The 19,798-nt window shown below is 43.0% G+C and overlaps 2 protein-coding genes across 4 annotated transcripts in view; one reads left to right on the plus strand and one right to left on the minus strand.

Moving 5' to 3' along the window:
* The window catches only part of kntc1 (kinetochore associated 1), a 48,716-nt gene extending 39,950 nt beyond the window's left edge, over positions 1-8,766 (minus strand). Inside the window, exons 1-12 of the mRNA XM_058071398.1 lie at positions 8,508-8,766; positions 7,192-7,312; positions 6,977-7,092; positions 6,810-6,888; positions 6,663-6,740; positions 6,557-6,591; positions 5,035-5,145; positions 4,819-4,912; positions 1,514-1,566; positions 1,315-1,430; positions 1,171-1,225; positions 997-1,095 (exon numbers count right to left, since the gene is read on the minus strand). Of these exons, the coding sequence (XP_057927381.1) occupies positions 997-1,095; positions 1,171-1,225; positions 1,315-1,430; positions 1,514-1,566; positions 4,819-4,912; positions 5,035-5,145; positions 6,557-6,591; positions 6,663-6,740; positions 6,810-6,888; positions 6,977-7,092; positions 7,192-7,312; positions 8,508-8,639 (1,089 nt within the window). The 5' untranslated portion in view covers positions 8,640-8,766. The remainder of the gene's footprint in view (positions 1-996; positions 1,096-1,170; positions 1,226-1,314; positions 1,431-1,513; positions 1,567-4,818; positions 4,913-5,034; positions 5,146-6,556; positions 6,592-6,662; positions 6,741-6,809; positions 6,889-6,976; positions 7,093-7,191; positions 7,313-8,507) is intronic.
* A 339-nt stretch (positions 8,767-9,105) lies between these two features.
* Positions 9,106-18,905, plus strand: rsrc2 (arginine/serine-rich coiled-coil 2). Of its 3 annotated transcripts, none has more exons than XM_058069586.1 (11): positions 9,112-9,747; positions 10,306-10,370; positions 11,772-11,913; positions 11,998-12,038; positions 13,023-13,195; positions 14,373-14,504; positions 14,584-14,700; positions 16,167-16,243; positions 16,329-16,594; positions 17,974-18,063; positions 18,338-18,894. In XM_058069586.1, exons 3-11 carry the CDS (start codon positions 11,838-11,840, stop codon positions 18,521-18,523), a joined length of 1,158 nt encoding a protein of 385 aa, XP_057925569.1. In that variant the 5' UTR covers positions 9,112-9,747; positions 10,306-10,370; positions 11,772-11,837; the 3' UTR covers positions 18,524-18,894. The 3 variants fall into 3 exon arrangements, with proteins under 3 accessions (XP_057925568.1, XP_057925569.1, XP_057925567.1); XM_058069584.1 differs by lacking the exon at positions 9,112-9,747 and adding an exon at positions 9,882-9,974 and having other exon boundaries at positions 18,338-18,905; XM_058069585.1 differs by lacking the exon at positions 10,306-10,370 and having other exon boundaries at positions 9,106-9,747; positions 18,338-18,900.
* The last annotated feature ends 893 nt before the right edge of the window (positions 18,906-19,798 follow it).

The following is a 19,798-nucleotide window of genomic DNA, read 5'->3' on the forward strand; positions in this document are numbered from 1 at the left end:
AGTAACTAGTAACTATAATTACTTTTTTAAAGTAACGTGTCCAACACTGGTGAACACCAACGCTAGGGAGGCTGTACAAAAATTTAATTTTTACCAAAACTCAAAGTTAAAAGGCACCTATTATGCTTTTGCACTTTTCTGATCTATAAAGGTAGTTAGAATGTAGTATTCTCGTGTTAAACAATGCCAGAGTTTCAGATAATGAGGTTTGCATTTGGAAGTGAGCCCTGAGAGAAGTTTGGGATGGCTCTGAATGCTGGGTTTCAGAGGGTTTTTTTCCCCTAACATCCCATATAAGGAAGCCTGGTTCATTGTGACGTCACAGTGAGCCGAACGTCCTTATACGGGCATGCCTTGGTGAAGGTGTTAGCTGTACAAGGTGCTTGGAATACAGTAAATTAAAACAGGCCGTGTTGGAAATCCGAGGAAATACAGCTGGAATAGGTGCAGATTCTACAAGATCTAGAAAGCTTTCAGTGCTGATTATTGTTTGTAGCTTTTCTATAGGACTCCACATCTCAATACAAAGGGCTGAAAAACAGTGGTTAACTTATTTTTGCACTTGAATGGCAGGTAAGCCTGGAGAAACAGGCATAGTAGTATCTGAAGGAATGATTATGTGGAAGTGATTCCTACTTCACTACATCTTGGTTGCTGTCTAAAGAAGACCATGCATCAGCCAGTGGCTGTCCGTTGGTCACTCTCTGGCCACCTCAGTGGCCACCCCCACAATTTTGACAATGCTGCTCCGCCGTTTCCTCGTGGACGCATTTCACTGCAGCACACAACTTACTGTGGGAAGATCATGTACGTTTTCCATGATCACTTTGGTCGGTTCCGGTCAAGTTTTCTCACTATGTTGACTTTGACTTCACTTCTGAAGTGATTCATCCATAGCTAATCTTCATAAAATACTAATTAATTACTAATTATGGGGGGGAAACTAGTGACGTTGAACAGGGCTCTCCACATTTTTGCTTTCCTCAAACTACTCACCATACTTATTTTGGTGTGGACCAGGCAGGAAACTGAGAAGACATCCAGGCAGTAGCAAACAGTCATCGAAGGTAAACTTCGGATTCGTAGCGAATTGAGCTAAAAAAAAAAAAAAGATACACAATGTTTAAAAGTCCTTGTTCTCACCAAGAAACTGTCCAATGTCGTCCTTACCTGACTCTTTCCTTGTTTCTCCAGCGTAATCATCTTCACGCTGTCCTCCACTTGACTGGAATAAGTAGGAACCATGACAACATGGTGACCGCATTGGACGGTTTTGTAGCTGCAATGTGCCTATCGTGCATGGATAATACGTACCGGCCCACCAACGCCGCGGAGCCACATTCGAGGGTTAGTTCAAAGTCAAAAATAGCAACGTTTGGCCAAAAGCAGACCATGGACAGGAATCCCGGCTCCCAAAGGCTCAGGACTTCCTGGAACATCACCAAGTAATGCAAGGTGATTATTAGAGCTAAAAAAAAATCATTTTGCATGTCAACAAGCAGCGAAAATTCACCTCTGTGTCCAGAATGTACACACGATTTTCCATCACCACCATCTTCTTTACACCTTTAAAGTGGGAATGAACATTTTAATCTCACTTGTAGGTACTCATTCAATGTAGTTTGCTTTCACACACTATGGAAGTGCAGGATTAGGTACAGTACACTTATTTATTTAGAAAAAATTGAGTTATTATTTATTTGAAATATATGTTACACTTTAGTCTATTATGTGTTCTATTATATTCATTCATTCATTTTCTACCGCTTTTTCCTCACGAGGGTCGCGGGGGACTGGACACTACACCCTGGACTGGTGGCCAGCCAATCACAGGGCACATATAGACAAACAACCATTCACACTCACATTCATACCTATGGACGATTTGGAGTCGCCAATTAACCTAGCATGTTTTTGGAATGTGGGAGGAAACCGGAGTACCCGGAGAAAACCCACGCATGCACGGGGAGAACATGCAAACTCCACACAGAGATGGTCGAGGGTGGAATTGAACCCTGGTCTCCTCGCTGTGAGGTCTGCGCGCCAACCACTCGACCGCCGTGCCACCTTCCATGATATATATTTTAAAAAATTTAATTTTTAAAATTTATTTAAAAATGACTTTTTCTAGTGGTTAGCGCGCAGACCTCACAGCTAAGAGACCAGGGTTCAATTCCACCCTTGGTCATCTCTGTGTGGAGTTTGCATGTTCTCCCCGTGCATGCGTGGGTTTTCTCCGGGTACTCCGGTTTCCTCCCACATTAGGGTGGCCCTTATTTTCGAAAGTTTGAAAATTCAGTCTCCAAACCCGGATTCTTGTTCCACTCCATGAGAAAACCACGCGAGTAATTTTTTTTTAAATCGAATAATATTTACCCGGTGCTCAACGACCTTAAAGTTTTACTATATAAGATCATTTTCACGTTCAACGATACAGGGGCTTTGTCGGTGACAAATGCCGCGGCTCTGTTCTCAGGTGCTCTCGTTGGTGGACTATGGACCAAGGACTGTGTGTGGCAACTCTCGTCTAGTGCTCCTTTTCCTCTGTGTAGGATTTGTCTAGTGCTTGGCAGTACTTTTTCAACGTGTTTGCATGTTTCTGGAGTGCGTTCTGATTGAGAAGGAATTCCTCTTTTAATTTATTGAAACTCTTCCCTCCATTGCCCTTATTAATCATGTAAATACCACACATACTTTATGTGTTATGTCTAGTTGAGTACAACATCAACAGGACATCGATCCAAAGCCAGCGCCGTCGTCACCGCGAGCAACTGGCCTCCGCCCTCAAGGAGAAGCTGCGAGTAGAAGGCCCCTTGGTAGTCCACTGGGACGGGAAGCTGATGCCGGATCTCACCAGCAACGCCCACGTCGACCGCCTGCCCATCCTCGTGTCTGGGGGAGGGGAGGTTCAGCTGCTGCAGGTGGCGAAGCTTCCCAGTGGAAGAGGGGCGAATGCAGCGAAGGCCGTCGTGGAGGCGTTGGAGAAGTGGAGCGTCGCTGACCGGGTCGTGGGGATGTCCTTTGACACCACCGCCGCCAACACGGGTCGCCACACCGGGGCGTGTACCCTGATTGAGCGGCAGCTGAAGAGCGACCTCCTCCACCTCGCCTGCCGGCATCCCATTCTCGAGCTCGTGATCGAGGCGGTCTTCACGTCGGTGATGGGGCCAACTACAGGGCCTGCTGTCCTGCTGTTCAAGCGTTTCCAGGAGAGGTGGCCCTTCATCAACCAAGGCGAGTTCCAGCCGATCGAGGATGGAGCAGGAGAGGTTGACATCGAGTGGTTCCTTCAGGCCCTGAAAGAGCGGACAGACCTTCGGGACGACTACCGGGAACTTCTGGAACTAACCGTCATCTTTCTCGGCAGCGTACCTCCCCGCGGAATCCGCTTCCGTGCCCCTGGCCCCATGCACCACGCTCGGTGGATGAGCAAGGTGCTGTACTCGCTCAAGGTGTGGCTGTTCAGGGGACAGTTCAAACTGACGCCGAAGGAGGAGCGCGGACTGTTGAGGGTGGCCATGTTCTCCGCCCGCCTCTACAGCAAAGCCTGGACGCAAGCCCCACTTGCTGTCGCGGCTCCGCTCAACGATCTTCAGCTGCTTCAGGCACTGGACGGGTACGAGGACGCGGAGGTCTCCAAGGCCGCGACAAACAAGCTCCTCGGCCACCTCTGGTACCTCTCGGAAGAGCTGGTAGCCCTGGCGTTCTTCGACGACCGGGTTTCATCAGAAACAAAGAAGAAGATGGTAGCGGCGATTGAGGAGAAGGATGGCAACGACACAGCCCAGAAGCGAGTGACCATTCCCGCTTCAGCGATCAGCGGCTGCAGCCTTGAGGACTTCGTGACCTCCAATACGTCCTCGTTCTTCGACAAGATGTCCATCGACAAGGGATTCCTGGCGTTGGAACCGGCAGACTGGAAGAAGGATGAGGCGTACGGCAAGGCGTGCAAAGCGCTGGGGAAGCTGTCGGTCACCAATGACCACGCGGAACGAGGCGTCGCCCTGATTCAGGAATATAACCGGCTCCTGACGAAGGACGAAGAACAACTGCAGTTCCTCGTCCAGGTCGTCGCGGACCATCGGCGCCAGTTCCCGGACACCAGGAAGGGAACGCTTGCACGGACCGGGCGACAATGAGTGGCTAGCAGCCACATAACCCCCGCCAGGAGAGGAAAGCGGCTAATACTCCCACGAGAGCAACGTGGGAGGGGGACCCGGAGTGCTTGTGACTAGCGTTCGCTGAGTAAAATTTCAGAGTCGTTGAGCACCGGTTAAATATATTCCGATTTCAACGAAATTTTGCACAGCACGTTTCTGGGTCAAAAGGAACAAGAATCCGGGTTTGGAGCATAGACATTATTCGTTTGAAATTTCACCCCCTTACAGAGGGCCACCCTACTCCCACATTCCAAAAACATGCTAGGTTAATTGGCCACTCCAAATTGTCCATAGGTATGAATGTGAGTGTGAATGGTTGTTTGTCTATATGTGCCCTGTGATTGGCTGGCCACCAGTCCAGGGTGTACCCCGCCTCTCGCCCAAAGAGGTAGAAAATTAATGAATGAGTTTTTTCAATAAATATATTACAAAATAACACTTTTTAGAGCTCTTTTTATAATACAGTGGTTATAATATCGTCGGAATCTCATACCGACCCATGCCTAGCTCTGACACATTGGTGTCAAACGCCTGGCCAGCGGGACCATTTTAAATTCACCACATTGTGGACCTCAACAAATAAGCTCGGGGCTAATTAGCGAGCCCAGCAGTTTTCATATTGTCATAACCCAAGTTATTATAACGACCTTCTCCTTACCTGCTATGAAACTGTTATCCACTGACTGAGTGAGACACATCTTGGACTGACGAGGGTCCATCATCCAGTGGGTGATGACATAATCGCCGTGCCCCTGTAGAGTTCATTTCATAATTTCAGTTATGCACATAATACTTCATATATTATATATATATATATGCACAATGAGTCAAAGTTTTCTTGATAGGAAATGTGTAGGTGCAAAAAGGCACTGACCCCGATCAGCAAATGGAGTTCATTGCTCAGACTGAACGTGACCGCTGTGCTGCAGCCTTGGTTGTGGTGTTCCTCAGCGGAGCAGAAGTCCATCTTGATGACGCTTTGAAGCTGCATCAAGAAAAAGTACCCTTACCCTAAATTGTTTTTGAATTAACTCCACAAGATGGCAGTAGCTGCATTTGAGGTATCATGAGAGAGTCTTTGTCTGCCTCTGCATGCGCTTTAAAATGTTGCCACATAGCTGCTGGTGTGAAAGCCATGAGTGTTGACAATTAATTAATCAGCGCTATTAATGCTACCTGTCGCCGTATTGTACCTTGTACTTGGGGCCCTACGAAATCCGTTTTACCACCAGTCCAGGATACACCCCGCCTCTCACCCAGCTGGGATAAGCTCCAGCATGCCCCCGCCACTTTAGTGAGGATAACCTCTCGCTCTTATTTCACTCTGAGCTTGCATCGTGAAAACGCTCGTTTGCATTAACAAGTAGTAATACACAACACCCATACACCCTGAGCCACACAAGCATGCTCTGCTAAACTAAGCTAACCCAGCTAGCTTCTGTTCATGCGCCGCAAGTGTTTGAGGTTGCCGTTTCCATGTTTAGTCCGAGAGGGGGGCGGGTTAATGTTTGTGATGAGATTCCGCCACGATTGAGCGGTCCCCTCACAAACATTCCTTCTCCTCACAATGACGCCATTTCATGCACAATTTCTGCGATATTCCACGTTTAACGGTTGATTCCTTTAACACGGATCTCTGAATATACTTTTTCATGACCATATGATCCCTGTGATTGGCTGGCGACCAGTCCAGGGTGTACCCCGCCTCTCGCCTGAAGACAGCTGGGATAGGCTCCAGCACCCCCTGCGACCCTCGTGAGGAAAAAGCGGTAGAAAATGAATGAATGAATGAATGAATGAATGACCATATGATTGAAGAAAGCTACGTTCCCATTTTCCCATGCACTCCAAATCATTGTTAAACTTCAATTATCCCCTGCCCTTTTTGCTTTGCCGTAAAAATAAAGAAACTGACCAGCCAGGCTGTACAACCAGCACCGCTCCCAATAGACTTCTACACCACTATGTACATCTGTGTAATACTTGCTTTTATATTCAGTATAGTTACTCCAGACCCCATTCACTGTGCAATATCTGATCAACCTCCATGTGCAATATTAAGGGCTCTAAATGCAATATACTAAGTTCTATGTGAAGTATTTCCATAATGCCTCATATTAACTCTCTAACAAGATCTCAGTGTATACGTAGACTGGTCATATATCTCATCTCGTTTCATATTACCTACATACTGTATTGTATATAACTCTGGGAAAAACTGTTGATTTTTGTTAATACTTGGGTTGTTTATTTTGTTTATTTTTCTATATTGTGTATTTTGTACTGCTTAACTGACTCTGTACTCTTGCTGCTGTGCAATACAAATTTCCCCACTGAGGGACGAATAAAGGCATATCTTAATTATTAAAGCATTTAAAGTATGTTTTTGTACTTACGTCTTTTAAAGTGGCAATATCCATATTTTCAATGGCTGGAAAGAACAGAAAGAAAAAAAAGGTTGATAAAAAATGTGCTCTTGTTATAATAAACACTGTCGTATACCTGTTTTGATCTTTGCCAAATGAAGGTTTGTAATGTGGAAAAAGCCATCCTCCGTGATGAGGAACACATGGTACGATCCTGTATGAAAAGAAAAGTCACGCTTTGCACACCGCGGAGTAAAAAGTCATCAACGAGACATTCATGCACCTTGCGAATCCTTGTCGCCCTCTATGATGAGAGAACGATACGTTTTGTTACCCCCGTTGCTGGCTTTCACTACCAAAGCCTGCAATCACAATGTATATAAGTTAGAGTGACAAACAATAAATGGATTTCTATGCAAGTGGCCTGCCCTGAATAAAGGCATGCAGTACTTTGGTGAAGAGGATTTTCTTGTGTGGAACAAAGATCAAATGAAGGTTTCCATTTCTTTCGCACACCAGCACAAACTGTCCTTCCAGGCACACATCGATGGCGTCAACATCGCTTTCTGGAGACACACACACAAATAATAATAATATAAATAAAAATGTGATATCAATGCAAAGTGAATATCAAGATAGCATGAAAATGACAATTCATCTCGTACCAAAGTGAAGCAGCAGCAGGATTGTCTGATAGTTCTGGTCGAAGAGGACGACCGTCTTGTCGGCGACGAGAATACTCCAGTTTGAGCCGTTAATACAGTAAAGCTGGGGGGCCGACTGCACCTGCAAGGAAAGTCAGCTTTATTCACCGGAAAGGGCAACACCACACAAAATTGACAGAAGAAGAATCCCACATTTGTTTTAATGCAGGCTATTGCAATATGGTCTGAGTTCAGCTTAGATTACAGTCATGGTTTGATTATGGGTTAAAACTAACCTAAACTGAGCATTTTCAAGCGTAGAATTAGCTAAATTAGCTAAAAGGTGGCGTTTTCTTGTTCCTCAGTGCCATGCCATGTCTCCCTACTGTGTGTCATTGTGTGATTGTGTGTGTGTGTGTGGGTCTAGTATGGAGCGTGGGAAGGAGGGGCTTTCTTTTGTTTCTTTGCTTTTTCCTTTTAATTGTGGTAATTGTTTTAATTCTGTAAAGCACTTTGTGGTGCATGTCTTTGCAGGAAAAGTGCTATACAAATAAAGTTGATTTGATTTGATTTAAAATACAAATATTCTACACTGGTCACTAGGCTTCAATTATGTTCCGGTACTTTTTGGTAGGGCACACATACATCAGTCTTGATCGCCAGAATAATAATCATAATAATAACTTTGCGTCCTCCACACATCACACATTTAATGCAACAAACACCAGCAGACGTCTTATTTATGTCTTAAATGGCTGATTTTCTCTGATTATGTCTAATATACTGGGCAATAGGAGTGTAAATGTGACTATAGGGATGCTACTCCATGTCTACAGGGCTACAAGGTTACTGTACTGTAACTGTTAATGTGACTGTATTTATGAGGCTGTAAACAGGTTTTCTGTTCTCTGACTATGAAAATATTTGATTCATAAATAAGGAATCCTTTTTTTATGGGTGGGGGGGGGGGGTTAAGCATACTGGCCTATAAAGGAATAAAGCACCCACGATTATAATTCATACTTATAAATATATTACTTCATAATATTTTTACATGTGTTTCTGGGAAACATTTTTTACTTTGAATGTGACACTCCATTAAATGTATTTTATGATTTATAAACAGTGGAGTAATTTAAACGTATGTAAAATATCATTAATGCAGTACTTGATATGTACATTACAGACAGAAGTAGTAGTTTTGGGGAAGCTGTCATTCGGTTCAAACATGGTATTGGATTTTAAGGACGTCTTTTTTATTAGCACACATAACGTAGAAGTATAAAGGTGACAGGTGAAATGAAGACGTTTGTTAACAACGTCCAAGTAGTGCTTACTTCGGCTGAGGAGGAGATCCTGACCAGAGTGTCCACTTGGTACAAGCTGCTGCCATTTTCCTCCAATGATACACTGCCGAAACGGACACCATTTGTATCCTCGTTGGTCAAAAGTTCTATGTCGTTCCACATCACCGCTATTTACAAGGTCAGATACATAAACCCCGATAAATTATCACCATTGTTTGACAACACACAGTGGAGTTAAAGTAACTGGACCATTACAAACATGTCGTCCAACACTATACTTAGCAATGAAAGTTAGATTTTAGCGGGAATTTATAACCGCATTGTTCCTGAATATTATATGTCAGGCACAGCTTCCGTTAGACTACGAGTAAACTTCTCGCTTGGCAGGGGATGTCTGATATTAAACTCCAAAACAATGCACACAAAATTGCTATCAAGCATCACCTCTATCATTAACAATCAATGTGGCCAGGCTATTTTTTAATAATTGCGAGAGGCAGGACTCTCGCTGTTGCCTAACAGTTTTAAATCAGGGCAGAGTTTGCATTTAAAAGCACAGGCTGGCCCAACAGCAGTGCTCAGGCGTAGCCGTAAACAGAGCTCATCACAGAGTAAGAATGGTTATGGCATGTCTACTTTGCTTTCGGTCGCTTAAACATACGCAGTTATTACATCTACATATTATATAGCATCTAATCACATTGACACAAATAGTCAAATACATGTACTCGGATCTTCACAATATTTGTGCTTCTGCGACAAAGCTTACTAACCACTTAGAAATGTTCATGTCGCCTTGTATAATAACAAAATCAGTACACAAAATATAATATGTAGAACTTTTCACCCGGGCCTGACGATTAAACAGCGAATGCTGGGGTGAAATGTAATAAAACACTACCTGTTCATCTATGTTTATTTTATGAATGCGCATCAGCATCGGGTATTAGATAGGTAGCATTGAGGTTGCCAGGTCGGCTCTATTTCAGTCAATTTGGTGGTGTAATAAAAGTAAGTAAGTATTACCTTAGATAAGTGTTAATATGTTAAGTGTTAATATATTCTTCTATTTAATGAACTAGTTTGTTCGATATTGTTTATGCTCTTCTTTTGTAATAAAAAATTCACCAGTTGGGTGCGGATATCGAGTGAAATTTGGCAACTCTGTTCAACGTAACATCCATGTATCTAGCTAGCGGCTTAGCATCTATTTGATTTGAGGCAATCTGACGACGACGCATGATACAAAGAGCTCTCCAAGATTATGTCTGTAAGTATAAATGAAACAGTAACTGCAGTGCAGGCTGACGATACATTATTGCAACTACTGTGTTATGTGTTGTTGGTGCTGTTTTGACTTCGTATATCTTCACTATCTAAAATGGCGAATATGCAAAGATTTTAGCCGTTGGAGGCCTCGCGCGGACGCGATAGCTTGTAGCTTTGGCTATATGATTCATCCGCCACGCATTTGTAACTTTAATTCATATGTTGATGGTAGGCATTTTTATGTTGTTTGTATGACCGTTAAAATCGACATTGACTAAGATAAATGTGGTGTAATTTGTTTCGGCTAACAAGAAACACACATCTTGTTAGCTACAAACATGCTAGCTAGGAAACGGTTACTTTGCAAAATGTATACATCAGCAAGTATAAACATGTAAACTAGTGTAGCAGAACCGGTATTTCAGTCCTGGGTCTGTACTTTCGCTAAGCTTCTCATATATTTTTATTTGAATCTCGTTCAATGGCTAAAATGTAAAACACAAGCCATGTTTGATGCACAATGAGCTTCTGAATGACAGGGGCGTTCTGCTGTTTTTAGGATCTACTGCAAAACTGCTAGCCAAAGATCCACCATCCAAGTTTTTAAGGTCCTCCTGCAAAAATGTGAGTCAACGTTTTTTTTACCTACAAAAACACTAGACAAAGATCGCCCATGTGACAGGAGCACTCTGCTGTTTTTAGGGAACTACTGCCAAAACATGAATCACAAATCCTTTGTATAACATGCCCTGCTGTTTTTAAGATCCGACTACAAAACGCAAGTCACAGGTCTTATACACAAGCGCCAGTCCAAGATCCTCTCTCTATGCCAGTGTTTTTCAACCTTTTTTGAGCCACGGCACGTTTTTTTACACTGGAAAACATCACTAAGTCTATAGGAGGAACGAGCTAGGTGTTGCCACACGGACCGATATTACATTGCTCTGCCAGTCTTTACACCACAGACACTCGACAGTAGCCATGTTTACATGAGGGGTTTTTCTCTTTCCGAATGACTTTTCCGGAAACAATGGTATCCATGGAAAGGAATATTCCAATCTCTTGTCTACATGCGTCGCTATAATCAACCAGAATAGTCAATGGGGCATTTGTAGTAAAACTTCCCCGAGGAATATTCCACCCCTGTTAATCCGATTTATATATTCATTCGGATTGGCACTATTCTTTCGGAATGAGGCATATACAAAGGTTCAATTCTTTCAGTTTGAGCAAATAAACCAAATGCAATTGGAATATTTGGGTCCACGTATACATGGATTTTGACATATTTGCAAATGATGATTAATAAATGTTAATTATAAAAAGTGATATTGGCTAATTCCTCACGGCACACCTGACAATTTCTCAAGGCACACTAGTGTGCCGCGGCACAGTGGTTGAAAATCACTGCTCTATGCGTATGACAGAAGCATTCTGCTGTTTTTAGTGCCCAACTGTCAAGATGCTCGTCAAAGATTCTCTATATGACAGGAGGGTGCCTCAGTAGTCATATAGCTCCTTTCTATGATGAGTGCTTCCCCGTTTTTATTGACTTCCTGCAGAAACGCGAGTCATAGCTCCTCTATTTGACGGGAGAGCTGTTGTTTTTAAGGACCTACTGCAATAACCAAAGATCCTCTATATGACAGGAGTGCTCATCAGTAGTCACAGATCCTCTGTTTGGCTACTGCAAAACCGCAAGTCAAAGATCCTCTGTATGACAGGAGTGCTCAGGTGTTTTCTGACCCTCCTGGAACAGGCGCAGTGTGCTGTTTTTTTTAGGACCTACTGCAAACATACCAGTCAAAGATCCTCTATTTGACAGCGCTGTGGTGTTTTTAGGCCTTCTGCTGCAAAAATGTTACTTGCTCCCAGTTTTTGAATTGAACATGTACTAGTAGTAGGAGTATTGCAGCAAAATAAACAAAGTCCTTTGACTGGATCTAGTCGAATGCTGTATTTCATTGAATCCTAGTTTGTGATCCTCGCTGATTTGCTGCCGACTTCTGGTGCTACATATTTCAGGAAAGTGACCACTCTGTAGACCATCCCAGATCAGACTCGTCAACCCAACACAGAAAAAGGCCCAGCATGGACTCCTCCAGATCTCCCAGAAGCTCCAAACACCGTCATTCTCGCTCACGGTCACGATCCAGGGACCGAAAACGTAAGCAACAGCAGCACACTTGTTGTTGTTTTTTTGTCCTCCTGCAAGAATCCTTTCTTAATCTGCTTTGGTTTTTGCTTTCAGGGAACAGGAAGCACAGACGCAGTCGCAGCAGGAGCAAAGAGGTGATTAATCAGCTGCTTCATTTCTATGATTTAGAAGCACATTACTGTGATTATGAAGCTCATCAGTCATAGCTCTAGCTAGTTAGCAAACCCGAGGTGAGTATTGTCAGTCAGTAAAAAGGGAATAGACGAGCGTGGGTTGGACATGAAGCAACCTTGGATATGTGTCATTATTTGCAACCATAGTCTGTGGTGAAGATGAGATATCTATATATACATATATATATTTGTAACATTCTGTGTGTAGATCACATGATAACATTTCTACAATAAATCATACTCAGCGTGCTAAAGCACGAAGAGACTGAACAGAGGACCCTGCTGACATAGCAAAATAATATGTCTACCACGGGGACAGGTAACTATCTGCTATTCAAACACACTTTACTTTATTTTTCCTGACACTTTTGGTACAAAGAATGCAATTTACTTTTGCATCTGTTGCAGCGACAAATCAAGCGCTCATTGAATCCAAACAGATTTTTTTTTCCTGTCATTATAATGCAGATTTAACTGATGTTTTATCTGTGCGACATCTTCCTCGTGTCACCTTTTTGCGACCCGTAACAGCATAAACATGCAGAAAGGCCTCATTTTTGTAGAGTGACATGAGACTCTGCATTCCTTTTAATCCAGAGGTGTCCAAAAGTTTTCCTTGGATACATTTTGAGATGGTAAAATCAATTGAAGTCAACTATCACTACCTGAACAACACATTGGCATCGTAACTTGGAGCACATGCCCACTGTAAATGTAAATGGACACTGTACCTATATGTTACATGATTAATATATACTTAACATTACGGTGAGGTGCACCTCCCCGATCAAAGATTGTTTCCCAAATGTGCGAGCAATGGATGTGAAATGAAAATGCTTTTTCATCTTGTCACATTTGTTTGCATACCTCCTGCTGTGCAAGCCATGGTACTAACTCTCTTTGTTGCGCTATTTTCCTGAAAGAGACAACTTCTTCTTAAAACAGGCACGAAAGAGGGACTCGGAGAAGCCGTCCAAGTCTCACAAGCAGACGGACGAGTACCATCACCACCACCAACACGAGAGACTCGCAGCTGAGGACGGAGACGAGCGGTCCAAACGCAAGGACAGGAGGTCCCCCCGAGGGCGGAGCTCTTCCCGATCGCACTCACGAGACAGGTCGGCAAGGCCTATAAGATGTGACCTTTTTCTGTTAACTCACATCGCCTGTGCAGAGCAGGCATAGCGTCTGTAAATTGACTTGGATTCGAGTCACAATTTTGATGACTTTTTGGACTTGACAATATTAAAGACTTGCAATTTGACTTTGACATCAATGACTGGAGACTTGAGTCTGACTTTCATCTGACTTGGATTCGAGTCACAATTTTGATGACTTTGGACTCGAAAATATCAAAGATTTGCAACTTGACTTGGACTCTGACATCACTGACTGTAGTGTGACTTGGACTCGAGTCACAATTTTGATGACTTTTTGGACTTGACAATATTAAAGACTTGCAATTTGACATCAATGACTGGGCACTTGAGTCTGACTTGGATTCAAGTAAAAATTTTTATGACTTTTTGGACTTGCCCTTTTTAAAGACTTGCAATTTGACTTTGACATCAATGACTGGAGACTTGAGTCTGACTTTCATCTGACTTGGATTCGAGTCACAATTGTGATGACTTTTGGACTTGACAATATTAAAGACTTGCAATTTGACTTTGACATCAATGACTGGGGACTTGAGCCTGACTTTCATCTGACTTGGATTCGAGTCACAGTTTTGATGACTTTTTGGACTTGACAATATTAAAGACTTGCAATTTGACTTTGACATCAATGACTGGAGACTTGAGTCTGACTTTCATCTGACTTGGATTCGAGTCACAATTTTGATGACTTTTTGGACTTGTCCTTTTTAAAGACTTGCAATTTGACTTTGACATCAGTGACTGGAGACTTAACTCTGACTTTTGTCTGACTTGGACTCAAGTCATAAATTTGATGACTTGGATCGACTTTAAAAGATCATCTAAGGCTTGCAACTTGACTGACGTCAGTGGCTGAAGACTTCGGTCATCGAATTGGTCATAATCGGTCATACTAAGTCTGAGGAGTCACAATTTTGATGACTGGAGTCAACAATATCATCAAAGACTTGCAACTTGACTGGACACTTGTCTCAAACCATGCATTTTATATGCGAGTTTGGACTTGAATCAACTTGTCTTGACTTGCGCGTCTTTATTTGAGGCTTGACTTGGGATTAAAGACTTGAAACTTAGAAAACACTGACTTGCTCCCACCTTTTGCTTTGTCAGTAATTCCCCGGTCTGTTTCGTTCAGGCGTCATCACAGCAGAAGCAGGGACAAGCGACGATCGCGATCACACAGCCGGGACAAGAAGCGGAGGCCTCGCTCGCGCTCGCGCTCAAGGTCCAAACATCGGCATCACAGCAGAAGTCGCAGCAAGAGCAGGTGTGCATCTTGTTCTGTCGAGACTGGCGTGCCGACGTACAGCCCAATGCGTCTAACGTAAGCATTCCACTCACACCAGGGAGCGAAAGAAAAAGATAGAAAAGGCGCGCAGGAGAAGTCGCAGCACGACTCCTAATCCGCCTGTCTTCCGGGGCCGTAACACGGCGATGGACGCACAGGAGGCCCTTGCTAGAAGGTAAGCTCTCGCCTTCATTTTTAATGACTGAAATGATGAAAGCAGGTTAGCATGATATTATGTTAACCTGCGGGGACTCGAGACGTTGCTAGCTAGAGTCAAATATATTTCTTAAACCCAAAATTGACCACTTCCACACGGAATGGGAGGATAACCTTCTTATCATATCGGACATGCAAGGGCTGGACAATATGGACCAAAACTAATATCCCGATATATTTAGGTTGAATTATATATATATATATATATATATATATATATATATATATATATATATATATATATATATATATATACACACACACACACACACACACACACACATTTTTTTCTACAAAGTGAGTTTGGAAAAAAGTCAAAGCCAAATATGCATGCAAAGTTTTATTAAAATGTAAACAATCTCCTAGAATAGCCGCTGAAATAAAATAGTATACTGTATTATCTGCAGGGCTTCCATCTCACGTTCCCCATGACAACAGATGGTAAACATGGTTGATGGTTGATTTTATACACCAACCTTTAGAACAGGGGTCTCAAACTCAATTTACTTGGGGGCCACTGGAGCTAGGGTCTGGGTGAGACTGGGCCGCATCAGGTTTTCCAAAAAAAAACGCATTTATTAAAAACAGAAAAATGAATAAACTTTGCTTTGGTTCCGATTTTCTACAAGAAAAGCTCTGATAAAACATTCCACTGTTCTCAAATATCTTACTTTTTATTTTTCTACACAAAATAAGATGAAAAATAAAGAAACAAATCAAGAATAAAGAAAATCAATCAGTAATAAATAAATATAATAATAATAATAAAACGGCAAATAATAAAAACTTAAGAAACCACATATAGTTAGTTGGTGGGTAGACAAATTATTTTTTTCAGATTTAAAATGAACAAAGCATTATTAGAGCCCTGTAGACATGACAAAACACGACTATAGTCACATTTATACTATTTTTATTTACAACATATTGCGCAACTGCAGGGTCTTGAGACACATGCTAACTCGCACACTAGAGAGCTAGCGACCTAAACGGTAGCCTTCAAGTTATTTCCTTTAAACTTAAATAGCCAAAAACCTACCACTTCCACACGGATAGGGAGGATAACTATTAACAGTTATTTAACCTTTAACATGAACATTAATCAAAGGTAATATTTTTTTCTGGGTACATGATACCATGCAGCATCCATATCAAACTTGCGCGGGCCGCACTAACATTAAACTTTCATATCAAGGCGGGGGCCTCAAACTAGTGTCCTGCGGGCCGCGTGTTTGAGACCCCTGCTTTAGACCGTCTTTTTCGCACCCCCGCTATCCAGCCTCTCTAATATATCCACGGTGATCTATGATCGCTACGCGTAGCAAAAGGCTGCTCCCGATTATAGACAAAGGAGCAAACTACAAACGTAACAAGATGAACATATCCATATGTCCATAGCTGAGGTTGATTTGCTTCTATTTCCAGGTTAGAGCGAGCCAAGAAACTCCAGGAGCAAAAGGAGAAGGACTTGTTAGAAAAACGACAACAGGAGATTGTTGCAGGTGAGGAGATTGCAAAAATCCTTCCTTGTTTTGGTTTTGTTTTGTTTGTTTTTTTTTTCAAACTGAAGTGCGATTTCATCCCCAGGGGCCACTCCGACCGCTTGCGCTGCTGCGGCAGCCACTGCCACCTCAGCGAGCCCCGCCCTCAATGTAGCAGCCCTGTTGGCTTCCGGGACGCAGGTGACGCCACAGATCGCCATGGCGGCCCAGATGGCGGCGCTTCAAGCCAAAACGCTGTCCGAGACCGGCATCGCCGTTCCCAGCTTCTATAACCCGTCCGCTGTCAACCCGTCCAAGTTTGCCGAGCAGGAAAAAAAGAGGAAAATGTTGTGGCAAGGAAAGAAGGAAGGGGTAAGTGTTGTTTTTCACTTCTGATTCCATTCCAATAAAGGCTGGATCAAGTGATGCTATTACTCAAACAGGGCATACTTGTCACCAACAGTACGTGTGGTCTTGGAACCTGGGTATAGTTTTACCCACGATAGTCATCATACAGCGAGGCTCCGCTTGCTCAATCAAGCGTTCAAACCCAACATTACTCGGTGGATGTTTCAGGATGCTGTGCTATGAAACTTCCATAGTTCTGTGCCACCATCGGACACTTGTGTTGTGCATGACAAGTCTTGCACTCAGCTGCAAGGTCTTTTTCGGATATTGAGGGAGGGAAAAAACACGGCTGACATTGCTCCTACTCTTTGCTAAAGACGCTAGCATGCGCTGTAGTTGTGAAAACTACATAGTAAAGTTGTTTGAGGGGGCCTCACCAGGGTTCAATTCCACCCTCGGCCATCTCTGTGTGGAGTTTGCATGTTCTCCCCGTGCATGCGTGGGTTTTCCCCGGGTACTCCGGTTTCCTCCCACATTCCAAAAACATGCTAGGATAATTGGCCACTCCAAATTATCCATAGGTATGAATGTGAGTGTGAATGGTTGTTTGTCTATATGTGCCCTATGATTGGCTGGCGACCAGTCCAGGGTGTACCCCGCCTCACGCCCGAAGACAGCTGGGATAGGCTCCAGCACCCCCGTGACCCTCGTGAGGAAAAGCGGTAGAAAATGAATGAATGAATGAAAGTTGTTTGACTTTCTAAACATGATTCTGAATAAAAGAGCTCTTTAGGCATGAAATAACACCCCTACAGTCACCTTTCCACTCATTATCCAATATAGTAGATATAATCATAGAAAATAAGACATTAAAGATGAAATAAAATCCTGGTTGTGTGTTCAGTGTTTCACGGACACGTTGACAGGAAGTGAAGTCAGGAAATGAGAATAGAGTTTTAGCTGGAGTATGGCCACAACAGTAGTCTATGTTGTTATTATTATGATGGCTATTATTATGTTGTTAATGTGCCTGTTGGGAGTTTTGGAACTATGGAAAAAAACATAATAAAGGTCTGGTGCATGTCAATAGTGACACCTAGTGGCCAGTGGAGACTACAGCTCATCAACATCTTGTATTGCCTTAAGCTGTATTTGGGTTTTAGTTCATTTCCAACATTTTTAGGCTAAGAATACATAACATTTGCTTAAATATACATTTTCTGTATGAATAGGCCGCAGTCAACCACAATTTCTATCTTTGAGAGAGGGACAACTGTAATCTGATATTTCCATATAATCTATTTGTTATCCAGTTCAAGACACTCCTAGTTTAAGTTAATGTGTTTTTATTTTTGTTTTTCTTACTCAATTTTTGTTTGATGACCGTGTCTGTCATTTTCCAGGACAAGTCACAGACGGCAGAGTTGTGGGAGAAGCTGAACTTTGGAAACAAGGACCAAAATGTTAAATTTCGCAAATTAATGGGGATTAAAGTAAGTATTTTTCATGGATTCATGTGGTGCCGTGTTAAAAGTAGGTTCCAGTCTCTGTAGGAGCAAAAACATGCATGTCGCTGCAGACTCTATATTGTTCATAAGTGTTAATATGAGTGTGAATGGTTGTTTGGTTATTTGTGTCCCGTCAATGACGAGCAACCGGTCCAGGCCTTTTGCCCCAGCTCATCTGTGACGCTAATGCGGAGGAGTCCTGTAGAAGATAGGTGGATGTTGAAAGCTTTCTCATAAGTCCCAACTTCTGTCCCAACAGGGTGAAGACGACGGGGAAGCGTCCAAACCACTTAACGACGAAGGTCTTAAGACGCTCCAGAAGCAAGAGGAGATGTTTCGGAACCTTGACGTCCAGTACGAGATGGCTCGATCTCAGACTCACACCCAGCGAGGAATGGGCCTGGGCTTTTCCTCTGCATTTTCCCGCGGAATGGATTCCATCTAGCACCCTCATGGATGGACACCATACAGGACTTCCAGCTCATGGCTATAGGCTTTTCAGCTTGCATGGATAATTTATTCATAGAGGACCGTGTGTGTGTGTTGGAGGGGGGCGGGGGGGGGGGGGGGTGTATATAACAAGAAGCTGAGCTCATCCCAGCATCCATGCAGTGTTCCGTCACTTTCAAATGGATGATAGCTCTTTCTTTAAATCCTGTGGTAGTTTTTTAAACATGTGATTGGTTCAGTTACATGCATATACAATGTGAACACTGTTTTCATTTGTTTTGCTAAAGGGTACTAAAAGAAATCCCATACAGTACACTTTGTATTTCTTCATTTGGGGAAACGACGCTCCAGACCAGGGATGCCGTAGGGGGGGGGGGGTAGTTATGACAATTCCAAATAAGAACATCCACATATACTGTATGGAAGCCTGTTTCCGCCACATGAGAAAAACTGTCATAAACATGACTTTTTAACTTGACTCTCATAATTACTTTTTTTTAAATCATAATTATGACTTCCTATCTCATGACTGAATGTATTTTCACTTTCTCTCATTCTCTCTCGCTTTCTTTTTTATATATTTTTCTTTCAGTGGCAGAAACAGACTTCCATGACACTGAATCAAAAAAAAAAAAAATGTAGTGATGTTACAAGAGGTGCCGGGCCTTCAAAGCATGTGTCGAGTAATCGAGTGGGCACTTCTGGAATTGATGACGTCCAAAGCCTCGCTGCCCGATTGTACCACGTGACAGCTTTGGGAAAAGGTTCCGAATTTGCCGCGATGTTTACCCGTCACTCAGCAAAATAAACCCCTTTGGCTTAAACATTAAAATGTGGGGTTTTGTGGTGAGAGTCAGTCCGTTGAGCATGTGGATAGTGTTTGTCATTGTTTGGATGGTTTGGTTACTACGGTTACGTTAGTTTGGAGTTCAGAGAGAGAAGATATGGAGCCAGCTAGAAAGAGGAACATTTCTCCTGTGTGGGAACATTTTGACTTGATCAGTCCGAATAAGTAAACCAAATCCAACACTATTAAGAGATGGCATGTTTGCATTTCAAAACCTGTATTTTCACTGTTTGTCATTGTTATTGAGAGGTGAAGTGCTTACGTGTTTAAGGAGTTGGGGTACAATAATACTTAATCCATGTTCAGGCATTGGCGGTGCCGTCGAGCCCACTCAGGTGGCCGCCGGCGATGCTCTGGTGCCCTCGGCCTGCTCCTCTAGTCTGGCCTCTCCCTCTAGTGATGCCTGGGGCTGGTACGGGGCAA

The sequence above is a fragment of the Doryrhamphus excisus genome, chromosome 4 (genome assembly GCF_030265055.1).
Source record: "Doryrhamphus excisus isolate RoL2022-K1 chromosome 4, RoL_Dexc_1.0, whole genome shotgun sequence".
Classification (NCBI taxonomy): Eukaryota; Metazoa; Chordata; class Actinopteri; order Syngnathiformes; family Syngnathidae; genus Doryrhamphus; species Doryrhamphus excisus.

Excerpts from the sequence above, each read along its gene's own strand:
- rsrc2 (XM_058069584.1), top strand. The coding sequence starts at position 9,929 with ATGATTCATCCGCCACGCATTTGTAACTTTAATTCATATGTTGATG. Across the intron at positions 10,371-11,771 it reads TAAGGTCCTCCTGCAAAAAT|GAAAGTGACCACTCTGTAGA; the intron begins GTGAGTCAACGT and ends TACATATTTCAG. Across the intron at positions 18,064-18,337 it reads GCAAATTAATGGGGATTAAA|GGTGAAGACGACGGGGAAGC; the intron begins GTAAGTATTTTT and ends CTGTCCCAACAG.